General features: G+C 34.5%; 1 protein-coding gene and 2 pseudogenes across 1 annotated transcript; 2 read left to right on the top strand and 1 right to left on the bottom strand.

Moving 5' to 3' along the window:
• Positions 1-2,552: 2,552 nt before the first annotated feature.
• LOC120115505 (DDB1- and CUL4-associated factor 8-like) lies at positions 2,553-4,751 on the top strand. The gene is made up of 5 exons (XM_039136205.1): positions 2,553-2,651; positions 3,023-3,286; positions 3,375-3,515; positions 3,634-4,335; positions 4,521-4,751. Exons 1-5 carry the CDS (start codon positions 2,553-2,555, stop codon positions 4,749-4,751), a joined length of 1,437 nt encoding a protein of 478 aa, XP_038992136.1.
• Positions 4,752-7,499: 2,748 nt separating this feature from the next.
• On the top strand, positions 7,500-8,960 carry LOC120115504 (annotated as a pseudogene).
• A 461-nt stretch (positions 8,961-9,421) lies between these two features.
• Positions 9,422-13,485, bottom strand: LOC120115423 (annotated as a pseudogene).

Genomic DNA, 13,485 nt, shown 5'->3' with positions numbered 1-13,485 from the left:
CGAGATGACACATTCCCTTATGCCCATACGGAGAATAAATTCACACGAAGGCATAAGGTATATGAATCCTGAAGGTTACTTGCTAGGCCCATACGATGAATAAATTCACACGAAGGCGTCGCTTTCACCCCCACTTAAAACGGGTTCGGAGCTCGGGTATAGAGCCTTTAGATGAAAAAAAGAAAACTTTGAAGGCTGAAATCATGAAAAAACGATTAGTCTAACTATTTACTCGAAAATAATCAAAAGTAAGTAAAAAGGATCGAAATATTACCTTAAAATTTAAACTTACCATTTTCGTTAAAAAGACAATTGGAAATTACCTTAGCCTGACTCACTTACCGTCCCCAGCGGAGTCGCCAAGCTGTCGCAACCGTCTTTCGGTTGTGCCCGGGATTGGGCTTCGACTTAGAAAAATGTGGATTGGAGTCGCCACCGATCATTTATTTAAAAATAAATGGGTTGATCGGATACCCTATTTCTTACCTGATCTGCGTCTTACCAGAAATATGTTGGGCTCGGGAGTCGGTTACGATCAAGAAAGGATTAGCACCCTTGAACCGCCCTTTCGGTACTACGTAATTTCCAGTTGTCTTAATTAAGAAAAATAACAAGTTAAATTAAAAGGTAAAGTTTCGATCCTAATTACTTACCCTTGATTGATTTGAAAATATCCTTTAAAAAATCGAGAAATGTGTTAGATAAACAAGGTAAAGAAAACAAATAAGATACAAGGGAAAAAATAAAATAAATAAAATAAATAAGTAAGATAAAAAAAATAGTAAAGTAATAATTATATATAGTAATATTAGATTTATAAGTAAAATATTATAGAAATATATATATATAATAATAATAAAATATAGTAAAAAAATAAATGAAAATAATTTAATATATATATACATATAATAATAATAACATGAATAATAAAAATAAATGAATAAAATATCCATATAATAAATAAAGGGACTAATATAGATTTTTAAAAAGCTCTTCCCCTCCTTTTATCGAAAATCAAACCGGTTTTTAAAAATAAGCCTCGGGGTAGATCTAGGTTCGAAACTTCGAAACCCCACCCATTTTGGTCATCAGCGCAACCCACGTTTTGGGTTATTCGAACCAAATCTCAAGAAAAATAACGTGCACATGCAAAAGAAAAAAAAAGAAAATGCTACCTTTTATTTCCTTTTCGAATCCTTTACAATAGTTTTGCCTTTGTATCTTCCCGTGCTTTCCTCTATGTTTTGTGTGTAAATCGTGTGTTACAATGGTGAGTTACAATGGCTATTTATAGTGCTTGTGGATCCTATCTTTAGGAATTTAAATCTTAGTAAAACTCTATCCTATTTTTAGGAGTTTGAATCCTAGCAAAATTTTATCCTATTTTTAGGAGTTTGAATCCTAGTAGGACGAAAATGTGTGTTGACAGAGGGCCTTGAGGTGGTGTACTTTGCATTAGTTTATAATACAAAGTACCCTCTTTAAAAAAAAGACTCGAACTTAAGATTTTACTTAAGCAATATTAAGCTACTTACCACTTGAATCAACTCTTGTTGGTACACTCAAACTTTTTAAATATGCTTGTGTTTACCTCCACGCCGTCGAAAATAATTGCTATTTTTTTATTCTTTATATTTGAAAATAAAATAATAAGAGAGTGCAATACCATTGAGCCAAATTCAAGAAGTACTTGATTAAGGGCTGTTTGTTTTCCTCTTAATAGAACAACGCGTTTGGTTCGTACCTCTGAATGATTCAGTGCTAACTGATTCAGCAAAACAGTGTTGAATGATTCGGCACAGAAGTACATTTTGAATGATTCAGAGCCATTATCAAACATCATGTCACATTCAGAGCTAATTCATACAGAATCTCTGAATCATTTAGCATTTGAATCATTCAGGACCTTAATCATTCAAATCATTCAGGACCTTAATCATTCTGAAGTAAACAAACAGCCCCTAAGATTGACAATTTATTAATTGTATATATATATATATATATATATTACATTCTAATAATTAAAATTAAGTAACTTAATTGATATTATTCTCGTTAAACCACCTAAATCTCATTAAACATTTTAACTAGACCCTCAAAATTTCTTTAAATTTCTCATTGAATCTCTTTATTTTTTTTAAAAAATATAATAATTAAACCTCAAATTATTATAACAAGATCCGCCACTGTTAATTTATTCAACAAATAAATCAAAATAAAACCCAAAATACTATAGTACATGGACCGATTAGATTCTTTTACCAAAAAATAGTTTGTATATATTTGGGTATGAAGAACCCTATAAAAGGCCACTGGCTCCAGTTTAACCTCCGTGAAATCCATACCCCCCAAAAAAAAAGGAACTAGTAAAGCCAACATTTCGAAGTGTGGTCAGCGGCGGTTGATGTTTGGCGACGTTGATTGAATTGCTTCGATTCAGTGGGTCATGAACAAAAAAATAAGACTCTTTTCTTAATTTGTATTGACGTAGATTGAATTGAATTCTTTGTTTTTTGTTTTTATAGATAATTTTCCATTTGAAACAATCCGCGATGAAGAACAAAAGTGCAATGGCGGTGGTTGATGTTTGGCGACGTGAAGTCGGAGAACTATCGAATAGGAAATTCGCCCAACGCCGTGCTGCTTCGGAGGTTACTAATACTCTTCTTTTTTAACAATATAAGTTGTTAATCTTATATACTAATTCATATCCATATTCCTAAATTGCGGTCGAGGTTGTGGATTCCATAGTAGTGTTGTAATTGTGGACTTTTGGACGTGATTTGTTTCCTAAAAATTATTATGTTTCTAGATTAAGGATGCGGTTGTAATATGGCGGTAACTTTAAAAATCGTTATGATGCGACTGTTACACTATATTACGGCTGTAATTTAGTACTATGCTCACATCTTATTGAGAAATTCAATGAATGGTGTTAAAGTTGGAAGTGGCTGATTTAATGTCCTTTACAAAGTTACATGTTGCATCAGGTTTTGATTTAGTTACCTGTTTTATGTACCAGGATCTCGTGCTACGATTAGACATTTTTGAGAAACTCGAAAAGCATCGAGGTTGTGTGTACACCGCAAGCTTTAATGGTGATGGTAACATTTTAGCTTCCGGAGCTGATGACAAGCATATTATATTATGGGACTGGGAAACTGGACTTCCCAAGCTTGCTTTCGAGTCAGGTCACGCCAGAGCCAAAGTCTACAAGGTTTTCCGAGCTAAATTCATGCCTTACACAGGCGATTGTAGCTTGATTACGTGTGCTTCAGATGGTCAGGTGAACAGATTTCTTATTTGGGCATGCAGCAAAGATCTCTCTATGCAGTGAATTGAGTAAGCCGACTAAAAATTGTTTTCAATTTTAGGTTCGACATGCTCAAATCTCGGAGTGCAGTGTTGAAACTAGGCTGGTGGCTAAACATCAGGGAAAAGCTTATAATTTGGCTGTTGAACCGGGAAACCCTCATTTAGTTTACACTTGTGGTGAAGATGCATTAGTGCAGCATGTGAGTTGAGTTGATAATTTAAGAACATTTATGAAATTCTTATTCTTGTTGTTGTTTTGTTCTATGATGATCTAGCCATAGCTGACTTGTGGAGCGGTTTTATACTTTTGCCTTTCAGATTGATCTTAGAACTGCAGAAGCTACAGAACTTTTTAAATGCCAAACAATAAAAGGTCATAGGGCTCATATGTCGATTATTCCTCTGCATGCTATTGTTGTCGATCCAAGGAACCCGAATCTCTTTGCGGTCGGGGGATTGGATGATTATACTCGCCTTTATGATGTTCGGAAATATAAGTGTGATGGTTCAACTGATTTCGGACAACCTACAGATTATTTTTACCCCCCTCATGTGATAGATAAATATTTAAGTGGAGAAACATGCTTGGCCTTTTCAGATCATAGTGAGCTTCTTGTCTCATGCAGAGACAAATCCATTTGTCTCTTTACTCGGGATATGGGATTGGGGCACAATCCAGTTCCATCTTCCCCATCCTCTGCATGTAGTGAAGCAAATGGAAAAGCTATTCCTCAAGTTTATAAGGGACATGGAAATTATCAGAATGTGAAGGGTGTTAGCTTCTTTGGACCCAAATCCGAGTATGTGGTTAGTGGATCCGGCTCTCGAATATTTATTTGGAAGAAGAAAGGTGGAGAGCTTGTTCATGTAATAAAGGCAGATGTACTCGGGGTCCAATGTGTCGAGTCTCATCCACATACCACTGCTCTGGCTAGCAGCGGAGTTGAGGGCATCAAGATATGGACACCAAAGGCTATCGATAAAGCCGCACGCCCAACAAACATTGAGCAGGATCAAAAGGTGTGTCTTGTCCTAATCTCTTTTTAATGTAACACACTACTTTTCGGGTTACAAATAAGGTTGGTTATGACATGAAATGCATTCTGCTTGAACAACATGCTTGTTGACAGTAGGATAGAACAGTGGAAACATCCCGAATTCTTGTTCCTTCTTGTTTATATTGAATTATCTTGAGTGTATGGAAGAATGTTTTAAACTTGGACTTGAGATGTATGGCAAGTAGAGGAGCTGACGTTCTGCCATTACATTCTTTGCAGAAGGTTCTGAACGGTCTCCCCCGCACCTTCTCTCGTATCGTCTCTTATGCTACATTCAACTATGTTGTATATAACGAAGGTGAAGATGATGAATTTGTTTCTCCTCTTGGTGGTATGGAGCCGTCTTCGGATGATGATAACGATAACGAATGGATATAATGATTGTCTTGATGTCCATGATGATATTGATGATGATGATGATAGCAAGGACCGCTGAAGTGTTTCTTTATGTCGTGGCTACAATGTTGAGATATTGTACCTAATCTAGGGATTTAAGTTAAAAATTTGCATTGAGTGGGGTTTCCATAGGTTTTTATGTTCTTTTTCGGTACACAAAATTATCGGACATGAGTTGGTATAAAGAGTCGTTTGAAGGTAAACACAGTGAGGATAGTTAACAGTCATAGGAGCTGTTTGGAAGGGGATACGGTTGATGAAGTCAATAGGGATGTGGGTCATTTGTTGTAAAAATAATACCTTTTCAATAATTTAAAAAGCTAAAATTCAAAAAAGAGATTTAGGAAAATAAAATCTTTACTTGAACATAAAATAAAGATATTTAAGAAAATAACATCTTTACTTGTACATAAAATAAAGATGTGTCAAGCGGATTACATATTTCAAAAGATGGATTTGTTTTCACTTATGTAACAGAAACTTCTCAAAAAGTAGCACCAGTTTTTGACACGAGAGGTAAATTGTATTTATATTCTTAACTTCTTTCTTTCATTTTTCACTCTAACCATAACAACATTGAAAATTTTGACCCAACTTTATGTTTCGTATGCAAAATTGTGTCCCATCACACGTTTTTTTTCCTTTTGAAAAGCACGACTAAAATGACGTCGTATCAGAATAAAAGTTATACTCGGTTCTACTTTATCCGTAGTAAATTTGATTAATTTTCTTTTTCTCTTTCTTTTATTTTGACTCTAATCGATATAAATATTGGAAGTTGTATCCGTAGTAAATCTGTATCTCATCAAATTTGTCTTTTAAAAAACTTGATTGATGTGCTCTAAGAAAGGGTATATTACAAATTTCATCATTTAACTTTATTTTTTTCCTATTTTGCTCATTAAATTTTAAAAGTTTTTATTTATTTTTCACTGAAATTAATACATTAAGTTTTTTTGGTTAATAGATTTTATTCTATCTCTTATTTTGGTCACTCCGCCGTTGAATAATTAATGGCGTTAAAAACGACGCCATTTACAAAAAACAAAATTTTCAATAAAACGACGTTGTTTTGTATTTATATAACAGCCCATTTTAACGTCGTTGACTATTTAACTGTTAAGTGACTAAAAAAATATAATGTATTAAATTCAATGAAGAAATATAAAATATTTAAAGTATAGTGAGTGAAATATAAGAAAGTAAAATTTAATTACTAAATTTGTAATTTACTTTAAAAGGGAACATGATTGATGTCTTGTTTTATTCCCTTTTAATAATACTGACTAGATTTTTAAAAGCGCACTTAAGGTACAGGTGAGTGCAAAGTAAAATGTCTTTGAAAAGATAGGCTCAACACAAGACGGAAAATTCTTCTAGGCACATGCTTTGGGATTTTTCTACATAGACATAATGGGCACCTTTCTGTCACCTTAGAGATAGAAACAGCTGCTCAACTACTGAATATCAACAAGAGTTTAGATTACAAATAAAATCAAAGAAACAAAGTAAAAAAGAGAAGATACAATAGAAGGAGAAGAAAAGAAAGGAGATCTAAATTAGTACAAACATATAGATCTATTAAACAAGAGTGATATGTTAATATACGAGCCACGTTAATGTCATAAGGCATTGATTCAGGAGAGGAGATTACACATTTTTTTTATTGTATAATGCAGGAATCCAACAGTGATGTGCAAATACACGAATTATAGTAATTAAAGGAGTTAAGGCATTAATCCAGACGAAGAGATTGCACACATTTGATTATACAACATTAATCCAACTATATATCAACAGACAAAAAAAAAAGTGACGGCTGTAAAACTATGCAAAACTAAATTTATATAACCTTGATAAGGCAGATCAACAGTATTGGTTTGACCCAATAAAAATAATTAGGGGCAGGGCTGCAACAATCTCCTAACAAATTAACCCGTAGGACAAGTAATGAGTCTCGAGAATGGTAGAAATAGGTATTGGTTCTTGAGGAGGGGACGAGCAATAGTGAAGAAGTAGAGTGGGAGGAAGAAGTTAAGTGCTTTAGGAAGGAATCGATAAGTAATGGGTGTAGATATGGTAGAAATAGGTATTGATTCTTGCGCCTAAACTTCAGGATGTTTTTATGCCTTGCCCCTTTTAAAAGAAAGAACACGGGTACTACTTTTCGGGTTACAAGTAAGGTCGCTTATGACATGAAATGCATTCTGCTTGAACAACATGCTTGTTGACATTAGGATAAAACAGTGGAAACATCCCGATTCATCGTTCCCTCTTGTTCATATTTTATCCAATAGAGACAAGTGTGTATGATTTTAACATATCGAGCATGTTAATTGTATTTTCAATACTGAGATCAACTTTCTTGTTAATTGTATGTGATGGCTTTCCATGTTTTCTTGGAACTGAATGAATAAATAAATGTACATATTCTGGGAACTTATGTTTAACTGAGAGAATCCATTGATTGAGTGGACATATAAAAGGAAATGTTGTTCTCCCAGAGGACTCGAGTTTGAGTAAATGTATGTGTACGCATTGTCAATACTTAATAAAGATTCTAGACAAATATTACCTTATAATCGTTTTAAATTATTTATAAAATATTGTTTAAATGAGAATTCAAATGCCAGCATTTTCTTTTTTGACAATTGTATTTGTTGTCAATCTTATATACTATCATATCTTACTGAGAAATTCAACGAATGGTGTAAAACAGCAAAAGGTGGAAGTGAAAGATTTATGGCCTTTACAAAGTCCCATTTTGCATTAGCTTCTGATTTAGTTATCTGTTTTATGTTCCAGGATCTTGTGTTCCGGTTCGACATTTTCAAGAAACTCAAAAAGCATAGAGGTTGTGTGTACACGGTGAGCTTTAATGGTGATGGTAACATTTTAGCCTCTGGTGCTGATGACAAGCAGATTATACTATGGGATTGGGAAACTGGACTTCCCAAGCTTACTTCCGGATCAGGTCATGCCAGTGTCTACTATGTTTTCCGAGCTAAAATCATGCCTTACACCGGTGATCGTAGCTTGATTACATGTGCTTCAGATGGTCAGGTGAATGAATTTCTTATGTAGGCATGCAGCAAAGACCTCTATGTAGTGAATTGAGGAAACTGACTAAAAACTGTTACCTAATTGTAGGTTCGACACGCTCGAATCTCCGAGTGTGGTGCTGAAACTGGGTTGGTGGCCAAACATCAGGGAAGAGCTAATACTTTGGCCGTTGAACCAAGAAACCCTCATTTAGTTTACACTAGTGGGGAAGATGGATTAGTGCAGCATGTGACTTGTGTTTCAAGTCATCATAATTTGAGCATTCATGGAATTCTTATTCTTCTTGTTCGTTTGTTCTATGATGATCTAGTTATAGCTGAGTTGTGGAGCAATTTTATACTATTGCATTTCAGATTGATCTTAAAACTGCAGAAGCTACAACACATTTTAAATGCAAACAGAGAGATCGTCACAGCCTCTCATCCGGGTTATTCCTCTGCATGCTATTACAATTGATCCAAGGAACCCGAATCTCTTTGCAGTCGAGGGATAGAATGATTATACCCGCCTTTATGATATTCGATAATATGAATGCGATGTTTCAACGGATTTTGGTCAACCTGCAGATTATTTTTGCTCCCCTCATGTGATTGATAATGATTTAACTGGAGAAGCATGCTTGGTCTTTTCATATCAGAGAGAGCTTATGGTCTCATACAGAGACAGATCCAGTTTGTAAGGGACATGTAAAACCTCAAGTTCATAAGGGTGTTAGTTTCTTTGGACCCAAATCCGAGTATTTGGTTAATGGATCCGACTCTCCAATATTTATTTTGAAGAAGAAAGGTGGAAAGCTTGTTCGTGTAATGCGAGCAGATGTACTTGGGGTCAAATGTTTTGTCTCATCCACATACCATTACAGACGGTTCTGAACCTTGCCCCACCCCACCCCACCCCACCCCACACCCAAAAAAAAAAAAGAAAAGAAAAAAGACCCCCGGCGTTGCTCGTATAGCCTCATATGCTACAGTAAACTATGATGAATATAACGAAGGTGAAGATTATGAATATATTCAATATCTTGTAATATTAGGTCGTCTTCGGATGATGATGACGAACGATGATGATAATGATGATGATTGTCTTGATGTTTATAATGACATTGACGATGATAGAGATTGTAAGTGATGATGATATAACAATGAATGCTAAAAGAATTTCATGCTGTGTAGTTGAGTAATTGTACATGGCATAGGGTTTTACAGATTTCCTATGTTAACTGCTTCTTTTATAATAGTGACAGTTAATTACAAACAACTGATTATTCGAACAATGCAAGTAAAAGTATTAAAAATGTAGACTTATTATAAGCAACAATACAATCAAATTAAAAATATTTAATCATACACTTTTGACTCCCACCAAAGAGGGGAAATTGTTTTTACTTGAACCTTCATTTTCTTTGTATTTTCTTTGTATCTATCCAACATTGATGTGCACATTGTGAACATAAACAAATTTATTGTTGGTATTTCCAAACTCCGTTCAAACGTTGCAGGCTTATTTCAATGAGTAAACATGTTTTTATATATTTTTAATTATATGTTATGATTCAAGTTTTATATTTTAACCAACTAGAAATTGTTGAAATAAATGTAGTTGGGGAATTGAGTGGGAGAAGGAGCACGAGAGTATTCACTAATGAGACTTGGATTTCGTGGCAAGAATACCATCTTTAATAAGCAACAGTCGAACACCCTTGACAAGTTCTTTAACCATGAACAACACAGCGGCTGCAAGAACGCTTTGTACGATTTTTGTGCTCATGCCTTTGTAAAACCCGGAAAATCCTTCATACCTGATCATCTTTATAATAGCATCCAGAGTCCCTATTTCGATGCACGTGGTGGAAGTATTAGAAATAAATTGAACCTTAACTCGAAACATATAAACATGGTTCCATCATCGGCTTTTGTTTTCTCCGAAGACCAACCAGAACACAATAGCCTTTTGGGTTTGTCTCCGTTAGATGCTCATAGTTAAAAGACTACGGAAGTTTTGACTTTTGAGCATAAGGTTTATCATAACGATTCATACCTTTGTAATGATGCCTTTTGTCCCCGGTTGCAACTTGTTTTGCTTGAAGTCTCGACTGAAAAAGCAACAAAGAAACGGGTATGATTTCGACTCGTTTTTCGACCAAAAATGAGGGGTTATGTCACAATGGTTATTGCCAAGTTGTTTTTCTTCTAAAAATGAATATCTATATGTCATACGGTCGTACCTTCACGACGAGAAGAGGATATGTCACAACAGTAGCTCCAAGTTTTGCCAAAGCTCCGAGAAGAAATATCTAGCATAGTTAGACAGCTTGTGTAGAGGTTAAAGCTAGAGAAGAAGACATTTTCAAGAAACATTGACGTAATTATTAGTAAAGGGAGATTAACTCAGAATCAACCTCCAAAGCAGTTACTCCATTGTTGCTCTGCTTGTTAAGTGATCGTCTTTTCTTCAGCTTCTTCAACATCGTTTCGTACAGCATAAATTGTATCGACGGATTGCTCACCTGTAAGAAATATCAAGAACAATCAGAGACACACTTAGCAGACGTAACGTAACTGTCACTTCTCACGTACCATTATCAATGTTGGGAATACACCTTTCCAAAAGCCCAAAAGTCCAGCTTCATCATAGACTTCTTGAATCTGCAAGTATTCCATTGGCAAAAGAATGCAACAAAATATCTTGCATTTTGGTTGACATCACAAAATTTTAAGATAATTATGACTACAAGAATAACGATATCTTACTTTAGGGTTTAAAACAATAATATCCTACTATTTCAATTAGAGATGACTTGTATTTGATTCAATATTATCAGCGAATTACATAAAGAACAACCCAGATGAAGCAACCATTCATACCACATGGCTCGTTCCATAAGAAAGAGGGTCAATGACAGGAAGAACTGTTTCCTCTGGAGCTGTTGTTGTCAATCAATTAGAATGGTCGTTCTTAGCGATTTTTGTGTGAGTCTGCATTACAATCGTTGTTTAATTTAAATATGAACAAGCATGTAAACTGAACAAGACAGATATTTTCAGACTGGATGCATAATTCAGAAATCGAAAGAAATGCAAATTTTTATGTGTGATCTAAGACAAAAGAGCAGAAGCTAAGCATAAAATAATGTTGGGCATAAGTTAAGAACACATTTACTGCACACAAGGGGCCATATTTTCTCAAGGCATAATTAATATTCAGCTATAAGATTATTTGTGGACTTGATGAAGAATGCATACAATGAAGTTTTGTTCCTTCTGTGTTTTACAGCAAATAAGAAACTCCCTGCAACGCACATTTTCTATTTACCTGCATACGTGTCACGACTACCCAGATAGGATTCGTCAACAGCACATTTACACACCTACACAGGGAAATGATGAAGCTGAAGCATATATTTAGCTCACAGATATACAAAGAAGAGAGAATTGCAGAGAAGTACTACACAATTTTAGATATTATAAGACAGTCATTGACATACATGCTTTACAATTTATAAAGAGTTTTCAAAAAGTTGATGCAGGGCAACGTTAGAAACACATAATATTACATTACCCGGCTAAAGCTGCTACAACAAGTGAAGAAAGCATCCCAACTGATCCATCACCAATCCCTCTTTTCTGGCTTTGAAGTGCTGCAGTTTCAGCTTTGTTCCTAAATATTTGATAAAAATAATAATAAACACCCTGTACCATAGAAGTAGTAAGTATCTTCGGAATACAGCAAAAAACCGAACACAAAAAATTTAAAATGTCACTCAACAAAAGGGAAAAAAGGTTTATGAAAGCCAATAGCAAGCAATCTATTCCAATCACAGATCAGTAAGAAAGTCCAGTTCGAAAAACATGTACAAAAAACTAGTTAAGAAACAAAAATGGCTCCATGACAATATTCTCCATAGAGCTCACAAGATAGTTATCTGGATTTTGATTTAGCTCAATAGCATCTAAACACTAATTATAACATATCAGTCCTGATTTCTATGGTAATTAATCTCAAAACCAGCTACAGTTTATGCTTTAAAGGAATATGGCATTTGCTATATTCGTTTTCACAGATATTCTTCCGCTATAGTTTGGGTTTTACGGGGAATATGATACTCGGATATTAGTTTTCACAAATATTAACAAAACTAAAAACCGAAGAAAAGAACTAGAAATAATAAAGGCAAAAGGGTAACTTTTGCACCCCGTAGTAGACTCAACTTATCACTTTCGCCCTTATTGTGTTTTCGCATCAATTTAGCCTTCGAAGTTGCTCAATTGTATCATTCTATACCCTACCCTAACTTAAAACCTTAAATTATAAAGTTTGAACCCTAAATCACAACCTCATAACCTCTTAACCATAAATCATAACTTAGGTTTATAATTTAGTGTTTTAAGTCATAGATAGAATATAGAATTATGCAATTGAGCAACTTTAGAGGCTAAATTGATGCGAAAACACGATAAAAGCGAAAGTGATAAATTAGATCTACTACAGGGACAAAGGTGACCCTTAAGCCAATAATAAATAAATAAATGCGCTGGGGGACAAATCTGCCATCACATGGGACCACTAATCATTTACATTGAAAATTGCAATCCATTTATCAATAAGCACTCTAAGCCAGTTTACAGTAGCAAATTGCCAAATAGTATACATTAATAAAGAACAATTTTCAAGGTAAGGATCACGAACACCTAGGGATAACTACCAACTTTCTCAGCTTCAACGTAAAACTAAAGCATAATATATAAATTGGGCAATGGTTCTTAAGTTCATAAATCCACTTCTAATTTTTCCAATCACTTTCTCGGCAACCAAACAAATAAGTATATAGTATGAAACAATAAGCAAACAAAAAAAAAACTTCCTATCATTATTAATTGAAGATTTAATTTAATTTCTTTCACTTGGCAACATTATCATTACTAAAAGTAATACAAGAACAAGAACAATCATGCTAGAAATCCAAAAGGTTATCACCTGAGATGCAGCTGTACCGACTAAAGAAGGCGTTAAGCCTCCGTATAACCGTTCCCATCCTTCATGTTTTACAACCTATTAAACAAAAGCGAGCGAACAAATTCAAGAATGAACACTAAATTACTATCACTCTTCAATTGTTAATCCTATTGCTAATATGAGTTATAAAATAATTGCTAATATGACAAGGGAAAAAAAGGAAGGTTTGAAAAATCAACATGCAAGCAGTGCCTAATTTAAAAGCTAAAACAGCTCAATTAGCATATTCCGTTAAATGTTCAGAAGTTTCCGTTAATTAAAACGAAAAGCCGTCATCTAAAACTAAAACCATTGAAAAAAAAAACCTGGCACATTTGTTCAATGGTTCCGATTTTCCGTTTCTCTTTCTTGAGATCACGCTCTGTTTGTTGACGAGTATTTACCTGCAGATAAAAGCAGAAATTAGAACAAAATTTAAATAGATTTTTTATTTTTAAATTTGAAAAGGGGAAGGAAGAAGTGAATCGTACAGTTTGAAGAGGATATGTTATGAGTTGAGCTATGATCCCTCCACCGGCTCCCGCCAGTCCATTGATCAAAGGGTCAGACATAGTTTTGCCCCCCGAGAAAATTAAATTTTTCTCGAGAATTAAAAGAGATCAAATGATTTTGGAGAAGAAAATTAAAGGGGAGAGAGAGA

This window comes from Hibiscus syriacus, unplaced genomic scaffold (assembly GCF_006381635.1).
Source record: "Hibiscus syriacus cultivar Baekdansim isolate YM2019G1 unplaced genomic scaffold, ASM638163v2 tig00110264_pilon, whole genome shotgun sequence".
Taxonomy (NCBI): domain Eukaryota; kingdom Viridiplantae; phylum Streptophyta; class Magnoliopsida; order Malvales; family Malvaceae; genus Hibiscus; species Hibiscus syriacus.
Note: the sequence above shows the minus strand (reverse complement) of the source record. Positions and strands in the feature narration are given on the sequence as shown.